The sequence below is a fragment of the Nematostella vectensis genome, chromosome 12 (genome assembly GCF_932526225.1).
Source record: "Nematostella vectensis chromosome 12, jaNemVect1.1, whole genome shotgun sequence".
NCBI lineage: Eukaryota > Metazoa > Cnidaria > Anthozoa > Actiniaria > Edwardsiidae > Nematostella > Nematostella vectensis.
This window is the reverse complement of record NC_064045.1, coordinates 4,892,691-4,913,497: the sequence shown is the minus strand read 5'-3', so window position 1 is coordinate 4,913,497 and position 20,807 is coordinate 4,892,691. Positions and strand designations below refer to the sequence as shown.

The 20,807-nt window shown below is 37.8% G+C and overlaps 2 protein-coding genes across 6 annotated transcripts in view; one reads left to right on the top strand and one right to left on the bottom strand.

Annotated features, from left to right (window-relative positions):
- The window catches only part of LOC116616629, a 36,851-nt gene extending 22,179 nt beyond the window's left edge, over positions 1–14,672 (bottom strand). For 4 of the 5 annotated variants that reach the window (XM_048719383.1, XM_048719386.1, XM_032378619.2 and 1 more), the window contains exons 1-8: positions 9,588–9,741; positions 5,605–5,985; positions 4,837–5,088; positions 3,140–3,179; positions 1,920–2,014; positions 1,368–1,605; positions 647–735; positions 1–2 (exon numbers count right to left, since the gene is read on the bottom strand). The exon at positions 1–2 is cut by the window's left edge and continues 251 nt beyond it. In XM_048719383.1, coding sequence (XP_048575340.1) covers positions 1–2; positions 647–735; positions 1,368–1,605; positions 1,920–2,014; positions 3,140–3,179; positions 4,837–5,088; positions 5,605–5,955 — 1,067 coding nt within the window. In that variant the 5' untranslated portion in view covers positions 5,956–5,985; positions 9,588–9,741. Of the gene's footprint in view, positions 3–646; positions 736–1,367; positions 1,606–1,919; positions 2,015–3,139; positions 3,180–4,836; positions 5,089–5,604; positions 5,986–9,587; positions 9,742–14,581 lie in introns of those variants that run through there. The other variant, XM_048719384.1, reaches the window with a different exon arrangement.
- A 221-nt stretch (positions 14,673–14,893) lies between these two features.
- LOC5509668 (ubiquitin-conjugating enzyme E2 S) lies at positions 14,894–20,603 on the top strand. The gene is made up of 5 exons (XM_001630118.3): positions 14,894–15,052; positions 15,143–15,293; positions 16,470–16,547; positions 17,664–17,776; positions 19,468–20,603. Exons 1-5 carry the CDS (start codon positions 15,044–15,046, stop codon positions 19,729–19,731), a joined length of 615 nt encoding a protein of 204 aa, XP_001630168.1. The 5' UTR covers positions 14,894–15,043; the 3' UTR covers positions 19,732–20,603.
- The last annotated feature ends 204 nt before the right edge of the window (positions 20,604–20,807 follow it).

The following is a 20,807-nucleotide window of genomic DNA, read 5'->3' as shown; positions in this document are numbered from 1 at the left end:
GCCTGAGAGCACCAAAAGAAACTGGTCATGATATCGTATAAGGAAACCATACCCATTCAACCATCCAACCAGGACACACTTCAATGAATGCATAACACAACTGTTTAATTTTATTGCTCTGTAATTCAACCAAGTTCAACTGCACATAATAGCAAGTTAAAGCTGTGACATCTTATTTCTCTCTATATATTTTTTATATAATGGTTTGATAGCTGTGACGCCACTGGATGACATCATGGTGTGACATAATTACATGACATAATAACATGACATAATTACATGACATAATTACATGACATAATAACATGATATGATATTGAGTGAAATCATACAATAGCATCATGTTGTGACAGTGAAATCATGCTATGACCTCAGGGCATGGTATTTTGGCATGACCTCATTGCATGACATCTTTCAGTAACCTCATGGTGTGACAGTGAAATCATGCTATGACCTCAGGGCATGGTATTTGGGCGTGACCTCATGGCATGACATCATACTGTGACTTCATGATGTAACACCACAGTGTTACATCCTGGAGTGACCTCGTGCAGTCACACCATGGCATGACATGGCGTGACCTCAAGGTGTGACATCACACTGTGGCTCCATGTCATTATGGCGTGACATTATGCTCTCACAGTACCTTCTTGAAGAGATCTTGTGGTGCTGCAAGAGCTCCGGTCAATGTTTGTGTGAGGAAGGTTCGCCAGTCCTCCAGGTTGCTTCCTACGCCTGTAGAAATACAGACGTCACACAAATTTCAGCCATAAAGAAGGGCACAGAGAATTATTTATAAGAATGTCCATAAATAAGATTCTACGGTATGCAGTGTACATCACTGGACTGTGCTGGATCTTTGCTTAAGTTCCTCCATCTTATAGAAATATGATTCTTTCGAATGTTAAATCTTGTCACCACTGACTCTGGGTGGGTTATTTTCACATACGCTTATCATTCATATATCATATGTCATATGATTGCTTTCTCCGCATAATCCGCAAATTTCCGCGTAATCCTTGTAATTTGGCTAAATTTTGAAAAACAAAACATTTAAGTGCACAGCTGATGTGTTCTTTTAGGGTTTTTACCTCAATTTCTCGTAAAAAAAGACAGATTCTTCATAAGAGTGTGATATGTCAAACTTAATTTCGAAAACAAATAAAATAACTAGGCGTTCTTTGCTTAATCGCTTAGACCTAGGACTGATAATAAAATACCTTTTTTAATTGGTTGGTGGCTAGGAGCCAATGAAAACTCGCCTAAGATATATTCGTGCAAAAAATAATTGGATCTGCTAATAAAAACCTCACCTCCCCCACTGACCATCCCTCCTTCCCCCCATCGAACCCCCTCCCCACTCTTACCCTTGGGAGGCTGTAGAGGGTAGCCATTCTGAGCACACCAGCCTATGGGGTGCAGTTCATCCGCTTGGAAGTTGCACCAGATGTCATTACTGCTGTCGGCACCATACCCGTCATATCTGATACACACTCGGTGCCCACTGCAACGGATCACAGTGGCCACACAAAACGAGGGAGGGTTGTTCCGATCAACTGCCTCTAATTTCATGCCTGGTTTTAAACCTGGGACATCTAGGGTTGTCTGAAAAAATCATAAGAGGTGTCACTGGCAAATTCTCAGGAGTATACTATCGCTTGATTGGAAAACTGCTTTTTACAAAAGATGTAATGTACTAATGTAAAGTGTTGTTGAGCATATCCTAATGAGCTCTCTGAGGGGATTGGATAACTCCCTACGTGTATCAAACATAAAATAAATTATCATTCAGCATAAGGGGGGACATGCCATGCATGCTACTCGCTTATCAACTTGACCCATTCCCCATAAAACAACATAAGAATGACTAATAAACATAACATCATTTCTAGGAATGTGCCTATACACTCATCACTTACATGTTTGAAGCAGTTGTCGGGGGCAGCTTTTACATTGATGGCTTTGAGGTACTTTGACCAGGTCATCTTGAAGGTTGGCTCAGATTTACCAGCACCTAGAGACAGTTTGGTCAGAATTAAAGTCCATAATATAACCCTTGATTTCTATTTATTGCTAATTATCTTTGCCTTGCAAAATGGGATTGAATCCAGAGTTAAATAATATATTTTCTTTTTTGGCAAGAAAATCTAAAACATCACACTTTCCATATTTCCATATATTGATGGATGGTTTTGAATTGCTATGATAACTAAGAAAAACCTGAATAATATAAAAGAAAAAATCAAAATTTCTGCATTTTGCAGTTTAAGAAACAATGCACATTCATTTGAATGTTTCCATTTGATATTGTGCAATCTCGAATTTACAACCTAAATAGTCTTTGTTTGAAGGTATGGACAATTATTTGACTCACAAAATAAGATATAAAGATGACAGGAAATCATTATAGCCTCCAATGCTATCAGCTATATACACTGGCTCAAAAAATATCTATGCAAGCTTTGCTCGCCTCATGTCAATGCAATTGAAGTTGATGGGTAATAAAAGTTTTCATCATGTGAATATATCAGAAAAAAACAATTTGTTGGCAACAAGGGTAAGGGTTGGGCATTAGAGGGAATCGCTGACACCTTTATCCCGGCAACAAATGCTATTTGCTTTTCTTTTCCTATTTGCTTTTGAACAAAGTTAAAATAGATGTGTCTCCAAAGTGAGTAAGTCACAGCTGCTTTGTCTCCTATCATCTTTGTTCTACAAAAGAGTTCTTTTGTCTCTATTCTTCTCGTTCTTTGTGTCAAGGTGCGGATATTGTTCATTTGCCCAATCAAATTGCAGCTTGTAAGAGCTGTGTACTGACCCCCCAAAGTAGCTATGACCTCAAAACATGTAGCATCATCCCTGCACCTACAACAGTTTCAATGTTGTTCATGTCGACAACACCCCCTAAGATATAACCCTCTACCTACAACAGTTTCAAAGTTGTTCATGTCGACAACACCCCCTGAGATATAACCCTCTACCTATGACAGTTTCAAAGTTGTTCATGTCGACAACAAACCCTGAGATATAACTCTCTACCTACAACAGTTTCAAAGTTGTTCATGTTGACAACACCCCCTGAGATATAACTCTCTACCTACAACAGTTTCAAAGTTGTTCATGTTAAGATGTTTCATACCAGACTCCCCAGACTCCTGTCCACTTCCATCATCTCTTTTCTAAAAACAAAAAAAGGATCTTTTGATGGGGGATGAATGTGGTACAAAGGTATTAGCAGATGCACTGGGAGGGAGATAATAACATCAAAAGTAAGTAAAATGTGATGTGAAAAACCACACCAGCAAAAAAGTGCATCATAATATCAGAGGATTTTGGGAATGGAATTGTTTGGAGAATAGAAAAACAACATTTTTTCATTACACCCCTTAACCCCCTTATAGTTTAACCTTTTTAATGACAAATACAACAATAACACTTTATCTACCAATTAAAAAAAAAAACTTTTCAGATTTAGTTCCCTGAATTCCATCCTGATTAAAAAGGTCAAACCTTTTATGACAAAGATTAAAAAAAATAGATCTGCCCCTAGAACTTGAGCCAGAGCAAATTTAGGATTTTAAACTTCTTGAGAGGTTAGACCATATCAGATGCTACATCCCTCATGCAAATAAACTGTCAGTTTAATAAACTCCTGTAAAAAGCTGTCAATTTTAAATACCTCCTGTAAAAAATCTCTAAATTCAAAACATAACTGGATTTATCAATCAAGGTTTAACTGACAGCATGTAGCAGCATTTTAAGAGTCTGAAAATTTTTTGGGATCAAGTGACAAAGCTGGTAAGAGCATGGGTAGTTATATCTTACAGGAGCAGAATTGCTAGAACAAAACTCCCTCTTAGACCACTGCAGTATCTCCACGGGATATTTTTTATCAGATTTGGCTCCAAAAACGTCAGACTTATAGAGTAATGACATACCAGAGTGATCTAGATTTATTTTTTGATTGAATTAGCTCAATTATTTTTGCTCAATTTGTTTGTTTTGTCTACAAATAGCATGCCTATCAGGGCTTCTGGCTTTTTCCGCGTAATCCACAAATTTCCGAGTAATCCCACGCAATTTGGCTTAGTTTTGAAAGACAAAACATTTAATTGCACAGCTGATGTGTTCTTTTAGGGTTATAACCTCTATTTCTAGTAAAAAAAGAGATATACTTCGTAAGAGCGCAATATTTCGAACTGAATTTCGAAAACAAATAAAATGACTGGGCATTCTTTGCTTAACCGCGAAGGCCAAGGACTAATAATAAAATACCTTTTTTAATTGGCTTGTGGCTAGGAGCCAATGAAATCTTGCCTAAGATATTTTCACGCAAAAAAATAACCTTTTCAAGTTATATCGTGCTTTTCTTCGGTACAAAGTGTAGTTTGGGCGTAACAGTTGATATTCCGTGTAATTTAGCGCGAAATTCAGTAAAGAATCACGTAAAATTTTTTATTTTTAAAGAAAAATGTATTGCAAAATCCCACATAATTTAGCGCGTAATGATTGATTTTCCGCCTAATTTAGCAAAGATTTCTGCGTAATTTTGAGGGGGTTTTTCGCGTAATTCCAGAAGCCCTGGCCTATTGCAAACCAAAAGTGGACTTTCTGCCGTTGTGGGGAAGTAAGAACGCACCCTCTGCACCCCTCCTGGGTACAGGCCTGCTGTTTGTGCATGTAAGGGGCTCTAATCAGTAATAATTTTATTACTATCAGTAATAACAGTGGTTCCAGCATGGAGCAGTAACTCTGTTGCCATTGTTACCACAAGCAGATCAAATTAACACCTATAAGTGCTGTTGATGGATTTCACACATAACAATGATTCTTTACCTTAGGCCTTTTGAAAGCTTTGGCACAAACTTTAGAACAAAACCTTCTGAGCGGGGAGGCTAGTTTTCTCTTCTTCACAGGCCCTCCACAATATTCACAGCAGCCAAGATCAGACATGTTAAGAACTCTCATCCGGATAGGTTTCTGGTCATCTGTCTTTCCCTCCGTGCCATCTTCATTATCCTTTGATTCAACATCTTCTACCATACCAGAGTCATCTCTACTGCTTGGAGTATTAGGATTAGATATGTCCTGTAAATTAAAGGTAATAAGCTAAACGCTAAACTAAACATATCAGGATTTGATGAGAATGGGTGTCATAGAATGCATATGAAAAAAAGTGTACATTGAAATGGAAATTATATAGAGTAATAATGTTTTACAATGCCCCATTTTTATTTAGGTTACACAGTTGCTTGGTCAAGTTGGGCATAAAACTAGTGATTTATCACTTTCAATCCAAAGTAGTAATGTTTTAGCAGAGGAATACATTAATAAACCATTCAAGATTTTTAAACTCTATGGTGATGTCATTTAGACACATAAAATCCAAATCCCAATCATGTTTATTACATCTTTATTTGTTTGTTTGTTTTTTTTTTTACTTTTTGATGGGGAATTTGACCTAAAAATCATTGAACATGTTGCCAAGTAAGTAAAGTAAAAAGATATGTCAAAAAGGAAAGACACTAACTTACATGTTTACAAACATGGATATGTTTACTCTGCCCAATAAGGCATAATTTGGATTTGAGAAATTTGACTTACAATTTCCAAGTCTTCAACAACTTCTTTTAAGGAATCATCATGGCCGTCACTGTCATCCTCCTCGCACTCTTCCAGCCCATCACTTTTGAACTCATCTTCATCAGAAGCTTCTTGGCCATCACATTCTTCTAGGGCAGCAACACCCCTGGTAGCCTTTTCAGTGGATGTGGCTTCCCCATGTTTGACAATATTCTCCACTGTTTTAGTTGAGAACTTTTGCTTCTGCTCTGAGGTCTTTTCTTCCTCAATAAGCATGGGTACATCTGTATTTCCTACAGCACAGGGGTTTATTTCATTGTGCATTTCATGCATATGAGCTGCAGCAGATGGCAGGTCAGGCACTTCTGCCATGGCTGCCTTTTTGAGGCTGACAAGTCAAGCCTAAAAACAAGATTCAAAAAGTTAAAAAATCTGTGGCTACTAGTTTGTCTGGTTTAACTAGAAAGACTTCAGGCAAGCTGTAGAAAATCTAGATGGTCTGCGTAGGCGTGGTGAAAACAAGGTATAAATCACCACAAGGTTGAAAAGGTATGTTAAACGCCTCTGTGAAACAGATTAGTTGCACTAATGTTTCGAGCATTATCATCCCTTCGTAGGAGCAAAAGAAAAGTTTGTCTGCCTTCTTGAGGCTGAGAAGTTAAGCCTAAAAACATAATTCAGACAGAAAACTTGTGGCAGCTAGTTTGGCTTCTTGGCATAATAAAGCATAGAACACCTCCACTGCCCTCTATGATAGTGATACTTAGGATGTTTTAAGTGAAATGGAATGTGAACTGATAAGAATAGCATATTTTTTTGCACTGTAGGAACCTTCAGGGATGGATTCAGGCTGATTCAACTGATTTCAGTGAATCCGGTCCACACGGAATCACTCAAGCTCTTTTTTGATTGGTTGCTATAACGTGTGAATCACTTTGGAATCAGTTGACAATAAAATACCAATGCTACCCCTGAGAAAGTAGGTCTTTGCTTGCTTTAGCGTGTGATCTCTTGTACACATCTCTCGAACCAAAATCTTGAAAAGCAAAGCATAGCTTCACAAAATGCAGACGTTTCTTGTGGAGAGCCTGTCTGCCGAAAGGAGGAGTGTTATCCTTTTGTGTATTCTTAGTATATTAATGGCATTTCTGTTTACCCTTGTTTTATTTGGGAAGATTTTCGGCCGTTTTTTTAGTAAGGTAAATAGGCTGGTGAAATAGCCACTTGTTCTTTCAACATTATCATAAGATACCACACGAGTAAAATTGACCAGTACACGAATTTTCGGTGCCCCTAACGGATGAATCTAGGAGAAACATGCAAAGGGGAGAAGTGCCAATAGATCAGCAACTAGATGGGATAATGCACCGTAAAATTGCTTAGAATTGAGAGGTCATAGAGTCAATTATTGACACGAGTTGCTGTCTGTGTGGCACAAGCTACGTATTAATGCAAGGTGAGGTTGTTTTTTTATATATATTACAATCACACCATTTGAAAATTGCCAAGGGGTATTCGAAGAGACAAACTGGTACTTGCCTCGCCACACTTTCAAGAACACAAACTTGGTTGATTTAGGTAGGAATAGTGTATTTATTATCTGACTGAATGAAGTCACTCAGTTTTAAATGACCATAATACAGCACTTGTGAAACTTAACCTTGAATTTATAATCTGACTGAATAAATCCCTAAAATGCCAAATGCTTTCCTAAAAATTCGGCAAATTGCATGTTTCAAACACGTAATTTCATAAATTTCCTGTTGGGCATGCCCCTATACCCCCCCCCCCTTCCCTTGATTGGTCCGTGACCATTTGGAATCAGTCAACTTTAGGCCTGGGTCCATCCCTGAAACTTCAACACGTTTTCCTTGAATGAAAAAAGGAATAATGTTTAAACAGATTCTAAGCAAATTATTGAGGGAAAACATGTGAATGCAATTGTGAATTACTGATATATCAAATCATTAAACATTTCTTTTTACACAAAATAAATAAATAAAACAGACCTTCTATAAAGACAGGAATGTGCAATTCGTTTAAACAGGTCTTAAAAAGAATAAAACAATCAGAATTTGCATTTGTAACTTTACCAAAAGGGAACGAATTTAATTTCCCAAAATTATCGAGAAGAAATATTGTAATGTTCGAAATATCGAACCGGATGTCTTTTATTTTATTAAGACGTTTATTTTTAGAGTTAATTTTTAAAGAGAAAGGCTAAAATTTTTTCTCGTTGAATACATAAAAATAAAGTTGAAAAATTTGCGGGAAAGCCCGTTTAAACCGTGATTTGCAGTTAATTTGTCGCCAAAGAGGTCTTTATTCGTACGCTTTTATAAGAGGCGTTGGACATCAGAGATAACAAATATTCTCGGGGTCACTATGAAGGTTAGCACAAGTCCAAACGACCGCCTTGTCAACCAATCAAAAAGATTCTAGCATATGTTGAGTCTCGTCGAAAGAAATGAATACCATAGAATCTACAGTCTAATCCCATACGAACATGCATCGGATCCCATGCATCTACAAAGAATTAGGGCAGAGCACAGGCTAAGAATCGCAAAGCTGATTTTGGCAAAATGTTTTAAATTTTGTGCCAGTTTTCGCGTCTTGTAGCTGTGATGAAACACGGCTAAAACGACAATACGGCTTATTGAACATATAGAAAGCTTTGACAGATGGTACGGAAAACTCGCTCCAAAAGTTAGCGCAGAAGTAAATCTCGAAGGTTTTAAATAAGTCAAGCACTTAACTCAACAAAGCTCGTTTCACGCATATATTTAACCCGTCGATCTAGCTATTATTACAAAAAGCAGCGGTTCAAACAATTCAACATCGGGCAATTATTTTGAAATACTAAATCCTCATGAATATTAATGTAGGCATACAAGTCTAAAACTCGGAGTTGTACGGGCGGTAAAATGAGGATTTTTCCGCATTGATTAAACTCAACGAATTGTAGATAGGGTAGTTTAGAAGTATGGGAAAATAGATTTTGTGTTTAGGAGTGAAGCGTATGGCTCTGGTCTTTGTAACTTGTCACACGTCCAAGCGAGTTGTGTCGCTAGCAAATTTATTCATTTCACTGTTCAGTGGAGCGTGGCCTTCGAAAACACGCGTTCGAAATGTCCCCGAATCAGCCGCAGAAAACCACTATTTAACCAAAATTAGGCAGGTTACTTCAGAATCTAGTCGAAGTAAACTTCTTTAAGGTTTTAGTTTGGCAACTAGGTCTCGAGATATGTCCATCTCTTCATAAAAATAACATCTACTACACAAGCAAAATGAGCGAGTCGAACTTCACGAATATAAATTAGGGCCCGCGTGCAGCCAAATGGCTTTCTGGCGGACCAGTAAATGATACAATCATGGCCAATACTTGCAGCTGGTGAATCCGATGCGGTTATTAACGGAGCTGTATTCTGTAAGCGAAAACTTGATAAGATTCCAACATAACAAGGAATCGCTCATTTTCGATTTCAAAGTGACCTGAGGCAAATAGACCAGCAGCGCAACCGAAATCCAGCTAAACTCTACAAGAAGCACCCGCCGTTAGAGGCAGGCCATGGGAGTAGGATTAAGGGTGAAGAAAATAAATTCTCACGTAAGTTTGTGTAGCTGTTACACTTGGAGGGGAATATGCCCCATCAATTGATATTGTAATTGTATGATGGAATTCATCACATGCAAAATACCGTGCACAAAAAACGACGAAATATCATTCACGCAAATAAATACCCTAAAGCGCTAAAATATCATTCCTGCGGAAGCGTGGAGCGCATCGGTAGTAGGTAGAGAGTTGATTAGCAAACAAAATTGAAGAAAGCGCTGAATCTATCGCGAACTGCATGTTCAAGATGGCTCGACCACTCATATCGCTTGCAGTGTCTAGCACGCCTTCTCAGATGTCAGCAGAGCGCCACGAACCAACTCCGCAATGTCGTTTAAAATTCCCTGTACAAACACGCCACGAACCCGCCACAAATACACTCAATACAAACCTAGTACTCTTGCAATCGCCTGCTACACTTGTGGACGTACTTTGGGGACCAGCGACGCGATTAAATAGCCCTAATTCGCAACTTGATTTCCTACTTCGGCAACCGTCTTATTTCGCCTTGTGAGTGGTATCGCATTGCGCATGTGCAAGCAATAATCGGCGAAAGTTGTGTGTCAGAGCTAGGCGTCGCGCGTCAAGGGCCTGTCTAATTTACATCACAATACCCATAACTACACTTCGAGATCTCTTGATTGCGCCGCTATTCTGATAGGACAACTAGTGGAAACACGGTTCATTTTGTCTCGCTTTCATAGGTCACCTAAACAAGGTCACTCTACCCAGTTTAGAATTCGCAATTCTAAGGCCTTTTATTACTCAAAACTTGGATGCTTGCGTTTGGGGTTGTAATTCGAAACCTCTTGTACTCGTGTGTGTGTAACCCATGATCTATTATTGGTTGATGCGGATTTCGGAACGCCCTCAAAGTTTTATCCCTTTCGCTTCTAAAACACCTTCCTTGAAATCTCATTTCTATCGGGATGAATCTGTCGCATCTATTTTAGTATTTGGAGTATTACAGTAGAGTGTTAATATGCGATTGTGTAATATCCAAAGCGAAAGTCCGCGTTCCAATTGAATGATTCTAAACTCTTTATAATTCGTAACCTCTTGTAAATACACACACTAGGGAGTCGTGGAGAGCTAAACGGAAACAAAGCAATCAGGACTGAAAGTTTAGCGAAACTGAGCTGATTCTGTTTGGGAAAAGCTATTGTATTTGGGCTCGGCGTAAAATGCTGTTGTTATTTCTTGGATTATAATGTCGCGAAATCGAGGTGTTGAGTGAAATTATTGGTGTTCAGTTGCAGTTGAATTTCCTGAGTACTGTTATCATTTAATGATTGGCTTATTCCTTCTGGAAGCTCGAAGTTTTCGTAAGCCGTATTCCCCAACTTTTCACAGCGGTTTCAGAATCGCAGTCGAAAACACCACGACCCACAAAGGAAATTATTACAAAATGATTTTTTTTGATAAAACAAGCGAGAGCCTTTAATACAAGAGGCGTTCCTTGAGGTAAATAAAATGATACAAAAAAAAGAAATAATAATTACTTCTATAGTTGGTGGTGAAAATCTAGTCCATACGCTTGTCTGCCGAAGTCTTCTATTATGATTGATAACAATACGTATGAGAGAGAGAGAAAATAAAACTTGGCAGCTAAACGCATGTCAAAATCGAGCGAAACGTTTATCACCAGTTTTAGTATTTTCCCTGTTACTACGACTACAATATCGACATTAAAAACTTCGCCGTTCTGCCTATTCAAATTTTTGACAAAAATACCGTATGAATTATTTAGAGAGCTATTTCTTTCATCGGCAGAGCACCAGTCACCGGCGGACATGGTTGCACAGAAAACGGGTGTTAAAATGATCGAAAGACATTTGATTGAGCATAGAATACGATTGGCGCAAAAACACACGCTTTCGAGACACGGTGTTGTGAGAGCAATGAGTTATCAAGGGAGTATTTTATATGCTCGTAAACTATCAGACTATTGAGTCGCTTCGCATTTACCTCACAATTCATGGGGTCAACCATTAGCCAATGAAAACGCTTCAGTGACAGTCATAAAACTCGGGACTTAAACCAACTAGTTAGTTACTTCCGCTAGGCCATAGCCTTTAGCCCTATTGCTAGCCGAGTTCTCAGTCAATGTATTTCATCTTCCAGTCTTTGTACTCCAGATAGTCGGCAGTTTTAAAGCAAAGGTGGTATGTGGTATCTACAGAGCAGGCTTATAGTTTCGAAATAAGATATAAACCAGGTTTCTTTTTACTGGTTCAGTCGAATTCGGAGCAATTGGGGTAAATAACGGAGGAAAATTTGACGATATGAATTGAGAGATCGCTTATAGATTGACATTTGCACAGTTTATTTTAACAACTGGGCAAAATCGGAAAAGGTTTTTTTTTCTAAAGGATAACCTATTCTTTTGTCGGAAAGGGAAAGCTATATTACGCAAAATAAATGCATACATATAAAGGCAACATAGACTATCTATGCAAACTGTTATTCAGCCTCACTGGAAATGTTTCTTGTTTATAAAGATTGCATTTCTTTTGACGGAAAATTTCTAAACGTTTATATCGTGGCTTTAAATCCAACATAATTCGTTTTTTCGAGGCGAACAAGACCTTACCCTTAGCATCAAACGATAATGAACAAATATAAAATATAGGCAAATTCGACTGAATAAGAATTTAAGGCAAACTGGCGACTATTCAAGGAGTAAAGAAAATAAATATTAATTTTATAATCATAATTTCATAATAATTTAATCTAAGTGTATTTTAGACTTGAAGACCCTTTTCATCATTTTAAAGCATCTAAAAGGAGGTATTCCATTCGCTATAACCGTTATTGTCAATAAGATATTTTTTTCAATTATCTAAGGCGACGAGAATTCAATAAGACAAAGTTGTCTAAATATAAATCTCGCAACGACGGCTTACCACTCTCTAGACTAAGGAAAAGAGAAAAAAATTTCAGGTAAAAGTTCAACGTCGTTCATCATGCAATGATGTAGAAACTTGGCTAGTAAGTTGATACTATTCGCACTTATTTTGTGAGCAAGATGAAGTGTCATATATCTTTTTATTCGAGCTAAAGATATTTATTGCGTCTTTTTTCGTTCACAGCTTTGCAAATATTTATCTTTTGCATTTACAATAAAAATTTTGCACCGCGCATATATCATGATGCTAGATTCCCTTTGTCTGTCTTATAACAACATCTCCCAGGAAAACCATGGGAACCAGAACTGTCCTTTATCGCTACATTATGTATTGTCGTGGAAACCAAATGTTCTTCCCAAGCGTTATATGCATTGCAATTAGAGAAGAACCCCTATAACCTGAGCTTCCCGATAGCGTAGCCTGATCTATCAGAAGGCACTTGATCGTTCGTTTCATTTTTTCTAAGGGAAAGGTAGTTATACGGAACGATTGCGTGTCGTCTCATAAATCAGGCTACGCTAGCTCGGACAAACTTTGGTCTGCGTCGATATTATTTATTAGACATCTTTTAGAACTCTAACCGAACGGGTAACTATTATTGGTTTTCCTTAATACATTCTTTAATGTATTTCTTCTCGGTTAGCCCGCTAATAATTCGGACATTTGTTTGTCTTGGTATTAACCCCACCCCCCCCCCCCCCCCCCCCCCGCCGCTGTTCCCAACTGTAGTCCTTCATAATATACTTTTGATAAAATATATAAAATATAATATTATGTTCAAATATTTTTCAAACACGATCGAACGGAAGTACGAATGCGAATTCATTCGGTTCTACTGAGTTATCTATAGTATAAGGGTTAAGAGTATGTTCACAGGTTCACTCCGCAAACATAAACATGGACAGGAAGTTAGATAAGTTAAAGTAAACCACTTCGATTTCATATAAAGGAATATAAATAATCTGTGCTGTGGCTCGCCCTTTAGGTATCTGATTGGCATTCATTAGTTTGTTATTTTTTTCTGAAGAGCAACATCTTAAATCAAAAAGTTTACTCAGATTGACAACAAAGATAAGATTTCTAGATCCAGATTGACAACCTATGTTGAACACTATGTTCCAGAAATAAAGTAGTAAAATAAATAAAAGTAAAATAATCAGTTAAGATAAATAGGTAATGGCACCCTAATGCATCTAAACCCTGCCAATAAATATACCATTTCCTTATTGTTTTGCAAAGCAGGGGTGGATCCAGAAGTTAAAAAAAGGTTGGGCCGAAGCAAAAAGTTTCAAGAAAGGGGGAGCCAGACTTATTGTTCTTCCATATTTTCTTATAATTCTTGTTATTTTGAAGCCAAATGTCTGAAAAAGGGGCAGGGGCAGGCCTTCCCAAAAGCCCGAGGGAAGGGCATGTGTGGCACTAATGCACTACCCATTTGAGCCCCCACCCCTATAGTCCCGGGAAAAGTGGGGTTAATCTGGGGGTTGAGAGCACTTTTAAAGAGAATCTGTCCCGAGGAGGTAGAAGGAATTGTCAGTTTTTCAATCTTTGACTTTCCCAACTCTGTGGATAAAAATATCTTGTTGTCTAAAATGTCATGTAGTTGTATTGTTTGTACCAAAAGTTAGGGGCATTTGAATTTAGTGTACGGGGTGGGGGTATTTTAAAAGTAAAATAAAAAAATCCTCCTCCCTTCCTTCCTTCCTGGACCATGGGAATGGGGTTTTCAAATGACTGTCAGCAGACTATCCAAGCAAGAAATGTATTCTCAATAATTTGAAAGGATATAAAAACATATGAAATAAGTTATGCATATAAAATGAAAATCACGGCTATATAAATATTGCCTCTATCTTCTTGATGAAAATATAGAGTGAATTTGTATAATCAAGTAATACAGGGCGCAGCTTCGCTGAATACCCTGGGTGCATCTGGCATACCTGTCAACCCCAGAAAATCTCAAGCTTGAGAGTTTTCTTTGGGGGGAAGGGGCAGGGTATAAAAATATTTCGAGGGAGGGGTGGGGTATACCCGCACAGGGGGCTCACAAGCTAAAGCAAGAAAAATGGCTTTCCGTACACTCGCATGCATGTTCGATGAATGGTGCTTCAAAAGGGATTATTATTTTTCATTACTGATAGAAAATAAGTCAAAGGCCTATTTCTTTAAAAGGATCATTCTAATTAAAAGAGATAAAAATTGATAAAAAGCGGGAGATTTGGTGCTCAACGCGGGAGAGCGGGAGAAGGGGTCCAAAATCTTGAGACTCCCGCCTAATGCGGGAGAGTTGACAGGTATGCTCTGGTATCCTGTATAAAACTAGGTTCATGTTTACCATAATCTTATTTTTTATCAGCCTTCGTCGTTATTTGTGTTTGTTTCGTATTAGGTTATTTTACTTACGTGCTGTCAAAAATACCTAAAATCCCTATTCTATTCTTAGGCAATGGTAAAAGAAAAATTCAGCAATTCCTACCTCGTCAACATGCCGTGGTTGTTTGCGCTCCTTTGAGATGCCTTTCAATTAATCCGCCATCTTTAGAGTACTGGCCAGTCCACAGGTATCCCAAATATTTGAAGAAGAAAATAGAGAATGATTTTATGTTCGATTCTTATTTCTTCAACACTATTACAACAGATTTTACAATTTGTATCCTTTTCCCAGTGCGTTTTTTTGGGCACACGATGAGAACTTTTGTTGTACTTAGTATGTAATACTTATAAGCTCGTTCATGGGTTAGCTGTGTATGACATGCCGAGTCCACTTGAACCCAGGCATCTTTTCGCGCTCTGATTGGCCGCTTCCTTCATCTTCCATTACAAACGTAAATCGTTGGAGAGCTTTTGGAGTCTTGCTTGAACCAAAGCGAAAGTTACCCCTAAAATCGCGCCTTTTTATCGTCCGATCTCCATTTAAACCATACAGCAAGCTTCAAGAATGGCTACAGTTAGTAAAAGAATTTGATAAGCCTGATGTTTTAACGAAGATATAGATTTTTATTGCTAATCAATTTGTCTGTTGTTGTTTTTCCTTTAGACAAGTTCGAATGTCGAGAATTTCTCTCCTCAAATAATCAAGCAAGTTGCAAGAGAAATACACGGACTGACGAACGATCCACCCGAAGGAATAAAAGTATTTTCTAATGATGAAGACATTACAGACATCCAAGCATCAATCGAGGGACCTAGTATGTAACAACAGAGTTTTTAATAACCACTTTGCTTACAAAATGTTTGGGCAAATGAAAATACTAACTCTTTTTTGCCCTTAATTTGGTTTGTTGATTTCAAAACCATTTCCCTAGCCGTTGTGTATGTTCATATTTGACTTTAGAATACCACAAAGTGATCTTTATGTCTTAAGTTTGAGATTTTACTCCCAATCTTTTGTTTCCCAGTTGTAGTCATTCATAACGGATTTACTTACCCCTGTATACAGTATTGAGCTCAGTAATACCCTAGGGGCAACCACCGCTTTGCTATGGTTATTTTATATTTTTATCATACATTTATATTATTCAAGAACATGTCACCAAGACTTTTAAGGCTTTCATTTTAATCTTTTTCTACAGACAACTTATATTTCTTTTTAGAGATGCCATTTTCTTTATATATTATAAAAATATATAAATATGATATATTTATATATGAATGCTGATCACACCTTTGTTTATAACCATTTTGTGGAAACTAAAAACAAACTCAAGGGAGGGATAGAGATAATAATAATAATAATAATAATAATAATAATAATAATAATAATAATAATAATAATAATAATAAAAATAATAAAAATAGAGAATTATTAGGAAAAATATGAGTACTTCAAATGATTTAGACACTGGCCTGTTCTCCATGGAATGATGATTTAAACCCTAAATTAGGCTATTAGTCTTCTGTTCCAGCTCTGCCCTGTTGCACTAGCACTATAGCAGAATGCAAAGACAAAAAGATAGTTTTAGTAGGTGGGCATTATAGCCAAAGATGGTGGGTTGAAATGACATGATGTAACCTCTTTTACAGTTTTTTATAAAACTTTTAAAAAGTATTGTTATTGATGCATATACATGGCTCACTGAAGAATCATAGACAAGCAAAATAACAATTAAATTCTTCAATAACTATTTTTCTACTAACAAGGAGAAAGGTGAAGAGTTCTTGTTAAGCTAGGAAAGATGGCTGAAAGCTAGGTCCAAATCAGAGTCCCTGTTTGATCTCTGTTGAGCATACAGCAAATCAAACTTAATCATGTTAATGTTATCTATTTAAATTCAAACATTCAAGGATTCAAGATATTGATGATGAGGAACCAAATTTTTAAAAATCTGTATTACTGAATGTTGGTTGTGTATTTTTTTTTTCAGCTGGCACACCATATGAAGGAGGAATATTTAAAATCAAACTAGTTTTAGGAAAAGATTTCCCTGCTGCACCGCCAAAAGGTAACATAAAAAATGTTAACCCAAATTTAAAAAAAAATCAAGATGTACAGCTGATCCTGAATAGCTTGTCCACCTAAAAGACACTTTCAATGCCCATCTGGCACATTAGACATTCTACATACACAAAGAAAGTGAGTCGTGTGATATATCGAAGCATTCAATAATTTTAGCTTATTACCACATTGCACAGGCCACCAAGCCACCCCTCCCTGGTTCCACATTGAACCCATGATTACAAGGTAGTGCTTTAAATAAATTATCCCCTACTCACACAGGATAATGATAACTTTTGGCCTCTACAAAAGTCTAATAAATGACGCATTCTCAAAATATCGATTTGTTTTTGTCTTTTGGGATTTTCTGTTCCACCAGACAAATTTTGCTAAGCCAATCAGATTCTTGCCATCTCTAGCCAAGTGTAGTTGCCTGGTCTTTTGTTGCGACACTGTCTGGTTTTTGCCCAGAGGATAGCCAGGGAAGTGCACAAAGCGAGACTCTGATTGGCTCAGAATGGTTTTACTGACAGAACAGAAAACCAAAACAAATCGTGTTTTGAAAACGCATATCGTGATACAACGGATTTGACAGTAAGGCACATGGTTTCACACATCAGCTATTTTAAGGCTCATGGAAAAGCCAATAGGATGCAACCTTTGTGTTGATGTTTTGGTAGATGTGTATTCAGCCTCAAAAAAAAAGAAAACAATGCTATCTTTCTTCTCTGTACTTTTACTTACTGTTCAATCCTATCTGAATTAAAATCCATCATCTCTGGAACCAGAGATGAATTCCAGCTGGCCTTTTTTTTGTTACAAATACAAAACTGAGGAATGATGGAGACAAAAGTTGTTCTCGGCAGCTGCAATTTTCATGTACAGCCTTATGTTACTCGCATGTATGACCAACATCAACATAACTTTCCAGCCTGTCTGTTCACACATCTAACAACAGCCTATTTTGTGAAAACACTGGAGACACTGTGATTTACAGATTGCTAAGGTCTTCTTTGAAAACTTTGGCCTCTGCAGGGGGAGGGGGGAGGTTTTTTTGTACGTAAAACCCCTTAACAGGTTACCATGGCAGCTTTTCTGATGGTGATTTTATTCATCTCTTCAGGGTTTTTTCTTACCAAGATCTTCCATCCAAATGTTGCAAAGAATGGTGAGATCTGTGTCAACACATTAAAGAAAGACTGGAAGCCAGACTTAGGAATTAAGCAGGTCTTACTGGTAAGCATAGAAAGCACTTTTCTGTTAAATGTCAGACGCACCCCTCAAAAGAAATCCATTAGTGGTAAAATTGCTGGGCTGAAAATCATTTGATGGCTTAGAGCATTAAAGCCGCATTGTCACCAGTTTACTTCCGGTAGATTACATAACAATCTCCGATTATTTTTAACGGAAAACGCGAAAAATATTTCAAAATATTGAAAGCAGTGTGTTTATTGGAAGTTTCTCTGAGGATGTGATTGATAATTTAGAGCTGATGGCCTGTTAAATATCTTGGATTTTAATAGATTCTTTTGTCTTTTAACGGTTGAGGTTTCGGTCGGACCTCCGGAAGTAAACTGGTGACAATGCAGCTTTAAATAAGGAATCTTTTATCACACACACAAAAAATAGATTAAATACATTATTTTAATTGAGGTTCATTGCAGGCCACCTACGATTGGAGGGGCACAATACAGAAACATTAAGAGAAGATTACTGATGATCTAATAAATGCCCACTATCTAAAGAAAACCTCCTATCTAATAAATGTCCCCCCTAGAATTACAAGTTTTTTTATAAACAACCCTCTCTAACAAATACCCCCCTCTATTTAACGCCCCCCACCCCTCCCACTCTACCTCCCAGCTTAAAAACACATGACATCTACTGGGAGAGACTTGCTAAATGTCAAGAAACATTGGCTACGCAGGCTATAATTTAACGTGATCCTGTCTGAGACTAGAACCCTGCTGCACTTGGGTTTAGTTTGTAAAGAACGCCCCTCTCTAATAAACGCCTTCTATCTATTAAATACACCCCACCCCACCTCACCCCCTCCCTCGGGCCATCCAAATTTAATAATCACCCTGGGCGTTTCTTAGATGATTAATGGTATGCCTTGACTTGAATTTGTATCGCAAGTGAGTTGACTCTATCCATGGCTCTAGTCTTTTTTGGATAAGGAATCTAAACCTGGGATCCTTTCTTCAAGCTTCGCTCTACTAACTTCAATCAAAGGGACGTAACATCCTCTTGGACCCAGGGTGACAGCGAGTCTTGCATGCTTCCTCTGTCCCCAATCCCCACGACGCTCTGGGTTCCCTTACAAGTTTGTATTGAATGCCCCTCTAATAAACACTTCCCCCCCCCCCCCCCCCCTACTCTCCCTCCCAGCTAAAAATTCAAACGACATAGGAATTCCGGTAATATTAATCAAATTCAATTGATTTCTTGCTTAGTCTGAGCTTGGCTTTTACTGGGTGAGACTTGCTCAATGTCAAGAAACGCTTGCTACGCAGGCTATAATCTAATGTGATCCTGGCTGAGATTAGAACCCCACTACGCTTACAAGTTTGTATTGAACACCCCTCTAATAAACACCCCCGTCTATTTAAGTCTTCCCCCCTACCCTCCCTCCCAGCTAAAAAAAACACATAGGAATTCCGGTAATATTAATCAAATTAAATTGCCTTCTTGCTTAGTCTGATCTTGGCTTCTACTGGGTGAGACTTGCATAATGTTAAGAAACGCTTGCCACGCAGGCTATAATCTAATGTGATCCTGGCTGAGATTAGAACCCCACTGCATTTGGGTTTGTTATATCGTTATTGTTTGTAAAGAACGCCTCTCTCTAATACGCCTCCTATCTGTGGAAATTACGATCATTTACGGTAGTTTACAAAATATTTGTTTTTTTTTATCTTCATTAGACTGTCAAGTGTCTGCTCATCGTCCCAAACCCCGAGTCAGCACTAAACGAAGAAGCCGGCAAACTTCTACTAGAAAGATATGACGACTACTCCAAACGCGCGAAGATGTTCACCGAAATCCATGCAAAGTTGTCAGCATCGAGCTCCAATAACATTTCTGAAGGGCAACAGGAGAGCTTGCCAGGAAAGAAAAGAGTTGCAGTCAATGAGAAAATGTGTGATAAGAAAAAGAAAGACAAGAAAAGAGCATTGAAGAGATTATGACAGGGAAAACTAGTGTCTCCGTTATATATAAAGCGATGGATTGCCATGAATTAGGAGTTTGCCTTCAGTCACTAAAAAAGACCCCATCTGTCACGCCTTTGTTATTGTTTGCATTCAAAATTGGAAGATATATTATTTCGAAAGAACCATCTTAAAAACATTTAATAATCAGCCGTTGGCAATGGATGCTTTCTCGCACTTGCTTTTTTGCTGGGACATTTATTGGTATGATCTTTGAAATTTTTAACATGTCGCTTTAAAAAGGCGATAAAACATGAAATTCGAAGTTAATGTAATATAATAGCAGAGTGTATATATTACCCAACGTAAGCGATAGTGGATATCCAAGATAAGGAGAGAAAATGATGGCAAAAGAGTATACATCGAAGAGTTTGTATGTCATAGTAATGCACATCAAAAGTAAAGAAAGATCTCTGTTCTTAAACTAGAAAAAAAAATTGAATTCTGGGCGCGCTTGAAGGGAAACTTGAACATGAGCCTCGTCTGAATTATATGGCATCAATGTATCCTCTCCTGCTTTGGAGGTCAGGTAATTATTATTGGTATACAGAGTGACTAAGGTCCTTACTGTGACTAAGGGCAAACTCCTGTAACACTATAGAATTCACACAAAGTAACATGTACAGTGACACAACATTCTTAGAATTATATTTTTGACAACTCGCCTGTAGTTGGCAGTCAGCATTTACAATTGTGTCGCATTTTTGTGATAACTCTGCAGTAGAAGAACTGTACTTTATGAAATGTTTACCTCAATGACCACATACACCATATAATACGTGGTGCAAGAGGTTTTTGCTATTCTGTGGGAAAGTTTTTTTCTCGCAGCTATAATAAAAATGAAGACTGGATATAAAGTATTTGCTTTTGTTATTTCAATATGGGGGGCCTAAAAAGGGAGGCTTGAATTATTGATCACCCCACCAATGTGAGAATGTCAACTCAAGCTTGCTAAAAATGAAGGTTAACATCATTCAAATGGTGCTTTTTTGGGATAATTTTAGGGGGTGGGGGCGCTTTTTTAAAGGAAGGCGCTAATTCGGGTCATCGCAGTA